Source organism: Henckelia pumila, chromosome 3 (assembly GCF_033568475.1).
Source record: "Henckelia pumila isolate YLH828 chromosome 3, ASM3356847v2, whole genome shotgun sequence".
Classification (NCBI taxonomy): Eukaryota; Viridiplantae; Streptophyta; class Magnoliopsida; order Lamiales; family Gesneriaceae; genus Henckelia; species Henckelia pumila.
Window position 1 is genome coordinate 108,131,832 of NC_133122.1, and position 5,257 is coordinate 108,137,088.

At 30.7% G+C, this 5,257-nt stretch overlaps 1 protein-coding gene across 1 annotated transcript; it reads left to right on the forward strand.

Moving 5' to 3' along the window:
• Positions 1-481: 481 nt before the first annotated feature.
• LOC140890844 (large ribosomal subunit protein uL23) lies at positions 482-3,247 on the forward strand. Its single transcript, XM_073298962.1, has 4 exons — positions 482-559; positions 642-696; positions 1,895-2,258; positions 3,056-3,247. Exons 2-4 carry the CDS (start codon positions 681-683, stop codon positions 3,138-3,140), a joined length of 465 nt encoding a protein of 154 aa, XP_073155063.1. The 5' UTR covers positions 482-559; positions 642-680; the 3' UTR covers positions 3,141-3,247.
• Positions 3,248-5,257: the final 2,010 nt, after the last annotated feature.

Consider the following 5,257-nt stretch of genomic DNA (forward strand, 5'->3'; position numbering starts at 1 on the left):
TCAACCATTCAAATCTACGAAAAATTGACTGTGAGCAGTGAGCACAAAGATTGACAGTTTTCTTCAGTCAACGCAGATCTATGAAGAAACCCAATGCGATGGAAGAAAAATATCGATCGTTCTTAATCTGATCTACAAAGAACAAGGGTGGAAAAATACCGATCGTTCTTACTCTGATCGTTCTTCTTTACCTTTCTGTTTTTTTTTTATTTAAAAAATAAGAGTAGAGAGTATTCTGGGTTTTCAAGCAAATTAATGGTAGTTTGGTCAATTGGTCACAAATAAGGAGCTCAAACATATTGCATACATTTGTCAAGGAGTTGAAACACAAAATGTCTTACACAGAGAATGAGAAAACATTTAAGTTTCCTCTTGGGAATTTATCAAGAATTTGCCCCTTATTTAAAAAAAGGTTTCCATTAATTTATTGAAAATACAAAAATGGGCCAAAATGAAAATTGTACCGGGCCAGATTTAAGCCCAACTCGGAGTACATATATGATCCTCTGTCTCCACCCAGCACCTCCAAAACCCTAGAACGGCAGCACCACCTTTCAAGGTTCCCTTCTCTTTTATCATTTTTTATGCGCCGAATTCACATTTTTTTGCTCGGATTTCGATTCACTTGACTTATTTTGCAGGTAATACTTCGTTAGGGTTTCGGGTCGCATCTACTTGAAATGGCCCCCGCGAAAGGTGAGTCTTTTTCTTCCTCTGCGATGCCATGTTTCTTGGATTGGTGTCTAATTAGAAAAGGAATTTTTTTATTGTTGGTGTCGATGTTCAATTCAGCTGAAAATCAATTAATGGTGGAGGGACATTACTTGTTTTTCTTCTCAGTAGTTTACTTTCTTGTTTGACATGTTTAGAAATGATTCAAAGTTCGAATTTGGCGGTTGTAAGTTGTTATTGGCTGTGAGGAGAATACATTTGGATGTAAATGTGGAGAAAATGCCTTTATTTCGTGTTTTTAAGCTTGATTTTTTGACACGTTCTGTATAGATACGTTGGTCAGGTTTGGTTTACTGTTCAGTCAAGAATCCATTATGAAAGGTTTATTCTCATGAGGGATTAAATATTTGCCTTGTATGGTGGTTGATTAAGAATAAGAACCTGGGTATTTAACATTTGATTAATCTTTTCAAATCTACACCAACTGGAGACTTCAAGTCTGTATGTGCGTCCTCGAACTAGTTTTGTTGAACCTAAACCGAGGCCAGTCATCAACTCCTGTTACCATTTTCTTGTGTAGTTGCTCTGTTGCACAATCTCAGTTGTCAGTTTTAGTGCCCGCTGGTTGCATTTTTTAGTTTTGCTAGTGAAGAAAATTTTGTGGATAATATACTATTTTAGTGGCAATAACTAGTGCCCTTATGTATCAGAAGAGCAAGGCACACTTAGGCTTCTAAGAATCCTATAACCCAGGCGCAAGAATATGCTAGAATCTAAGCATCTGTGAGGATTCATCACATTCAATGCAATATATACTTTACAGATTATTAAAAAAAAACAAATTAGAATCAATAGATATTCATCATCTTGCATTTCATCGTGGATGTACTATCTCTACACCGAAGATGTGCTTAAAAGTGGTTTTATGCCTTTAAAGCATATCGAGACTTGGACTATATGGTTGAGGTGCGGGCTTCATTAAAGAACCATTTCTTCTTGCGTCGAGGGACAAACCATAGATTTGAGCTTAGGCAGATAAATACCTACCTTGTGGCTTTTAATAACTAAATCCCAGTGACTGCAGGATGAGATAACTAGTCGTTACAACCATATTTTGGAAAAATTGTTAATAAATGAGGATGCGTCTTCTCCACTTTCTTTAGAAATTTGGAAGGAATTTGCTTTTGTTTTTTAATAATTTTTCATTTCTTTGTATGTATAGCTGATTCGACAAAGAAGTCAGACCCAAAGGCTCAGGCCTTGAAGATTTCCAAGGCTGTAAAAGGTTCGACTACCTTTAAGAAGAAATCCAAGAAGATACGCACCAAAGTTACATTTCATCGTCCAAGGACACTGAAGAAGGACAGAAATCCCAAGTACCCCCGCATTAGTGCCCCTCCGCGCAATAAACTTGACCATTACCAGATTCTGAAGTATCCTCTCACCACTGAGTCTGCAATGAAGAAAATCGAAGACAACAACACCCTAGTTTTCATTGTTGATATTCGTGCCGACAAGAAAAAGATCAAAGATGCTGTCAAGAAAATGTACGACATCCAGACCAAAAAAGTGAACACCCTTATCAGGTAAAAAAGGGATTCTATTAGCCATGGTTCTATAGACATTTTTTGCTCTCATCAGCTGCAGTGTGCTAAGCTGATGGTTTACTTAGTTTTGCTTCCACTGTTTTTCGATGTTTGTTTTGGGCAACAAATGATTTTTTGAAAATGTATTGGTTAAATAAGACCATGGTTTTCTTTCCTGGAGAAGCCAAAATTTACGGCAGAGGTTGAACCATTTAAGATTTGATGGCTGGGTATTTTTGGGGATGAATGAAAATTTGAATTAAATAGTAATTTTCCTTTGGGTTTTAAAGGTCAGAAAATGCTTTTTGAATACAAAACCAAGCATATACCCTTAGGTGTCCAAGTGCTAAATATCTGATGGTCCTGCCCTTTTTACTGGTGGGTTATACTATTGTTTTGGATCTTGTTACAAATAATTCTATTCCCTTTTCTTAGGGATGTGAGTGAAGTATTGACCCGAGTTAGCTCTAGTTGCTTGAGCACTAATTTTAAGAAGTTTGGATCCATTTTTTTGTCAATATGAAGTTAAGTGTGTGCTTGACTGGTGCTCGAGATAATTGAGCTAGTTGGTCAAGTCAAGCTTGCGCTAAAAAATGTCTATCCGATCAAAGCATGGGCTTGAGTAATTAATTTTTCCTGAGTCGAGCTTGAGAAGTGTTTCTCAAACTTGACACAGATTTCCCAAAGTGCTTGATTTCCTTCCAATTTGTTTCTAGTTTATGCAAATAGAGTAAACGATCTTTGCGATGCCACATGACTTTCATTCTTTGCCCTCGTAAATTGTTATTCCATTGCAGGCCGGATGGAACCAAGAAGGCATACGTTAGGTTGACTCCCGACTATGATGCTTTGGATGTCGCCAACAAAATCGGAATTATCTAAACAACCAAGTTTCCAGTTTTGCGTGTTTATGCTTTTTTTCCTACTTGTTGAACCCAGAGTACTATGAATTTTATGCAGACTATAATGCAGAACCTAGTATTGCTTCATTTTGTCCTAGCATCATAGATTAGGGTTTATACATTTCATTAATTTGTCTTGCCGGTATCTTTTATTTTTTCATTAGTTATCACAAACTTTAGTATCAAATGAATTGAGAACCAACTCCCACCTAGTCCTCTTTCGATTGCTTATATGAAACACCAAACATATGTTTCTTTCAAAAACTATTAGGTTTGACATTTAATGTGAACAGAATAATATAATTTTATAAAGCTATAACAAAAATAAATGGTTTCCTTTTCCCGGAGAAGCCAAAATTATTAGTTTATGCTGGTGTTCTGTTTTCGATTTTTTATTTCAATTTTTTCGGTTTTTGATTTTAAAAATTTGTAATCTGATTCGTTTTCTTTCGATTTGATTTTTTTACCAATATGGTTCGGTTAATTTGGTTGGTTATTTTGATTTTGATACAATCATTAAAATTAATACTATAAATATATTGTAAAATATAACATTTAATCTTTTTACATGATTTTTTATTAAGATTTTTAAATATAAAGTTTAAATTAATCTATATATATATAATAACTGAGTTTTTGCCAAATATAGTAAAATCTCGCCAAAAATTTTTAGCTAAAAAAGGAAAAAAAAACACTACTTATTTCTATTTATATTTTAAATGCAAAGAAACATATTTCAAATTTTTTCATACCATATATATATATATATATATATATAATAGATAAAAATATTTCACAGATATAATTGACTCAAATTTACATAGTTTATAATATTTTTATTTGCTAAAAAATTTGCACATTAAAAAGTGAATAAATAAATACAACTATAATAATAAATAAATTATCATTTTAAAATTTGCTTAATCACTCTATACAAATTTATTAATTTTATGAATCTATATTTATCAAATAAATGCTTTAATATATAAAATATTTAAAATTTTTGTCGTTGAATTTTTAAAATGAATTACAATAGAAGATTTAATATACGAAATGAAATAATTATTTAATTTACTTTTAACATTTAAAAAGTCTTTCAATTTCGGAGATTGAATTTTCTTAAATAGAACAATATTATAATTAATAATATGAAAAATTGAGCACGGATTGAAATAGAGCATTATTAACAGAAAATTTTTATTCCTTTGCATATTTACCATATTTATTAGGTTCAAATTTGATTCATTATATATATATATATATATATATATATATATATATATATAAATAATTTGATTCATTTTAAATGTTAAAAGTAAATTATGATAAAAAAAAATGTACAAAATAACTAAATCTTTCGGCCGAAAATTAAAAACAATAAAATAACCAAAATAAATAATATTTCCAATTTTGTTTGATCTTAATTATCTTCTATATTATATTTAAAGCTGAGTTTTTGCCATTTTTAATAAAATCCTGCCAAAACTAAATTTCTAAAAATGTCAATTGTTTTGCTAAAAACGGAAATAAGGTATGTTTTGTGGCCATATTTGCATAGCCGAAATAATTGCTTCAATTATTAATCAATTACATCATATTGGCATAACCAAAATTATTGCCGAAATTAAAAGATTTATTTAACATGATGTAACGGAAGTTTTGTAGCCACAAACAGAAATAAAATTTCCTTTAAGAAAATTTATATTTATTAAATTAATGAAATCAATTACTTTATATTTGAATCGTTGAAATTATTTTTGAAATTATAATATTTAAAAATCACCATAATTTTACTCCACTCTTAAAAATTATTTTCTAATATTCGTAAAAAAATCACGATTAGCTATATATATATGTGTAATATTTGCATATATTAATAGTTAATATATACATATAGATCATTCCGTAATACCCGATAAATGTTACATATACATGATTTGCTTTCCAAAAAATATAAAAATCATCCTTTATTCAATTAACGTACGTGCACCTTTAAAATTAAAAACATAAATTAATAAACATTCAAAATACCCTATAAATGTTAAATATACATGTATATATATATAGAGAGGTGTCAAAATGGGCTAGGCCCGTCGG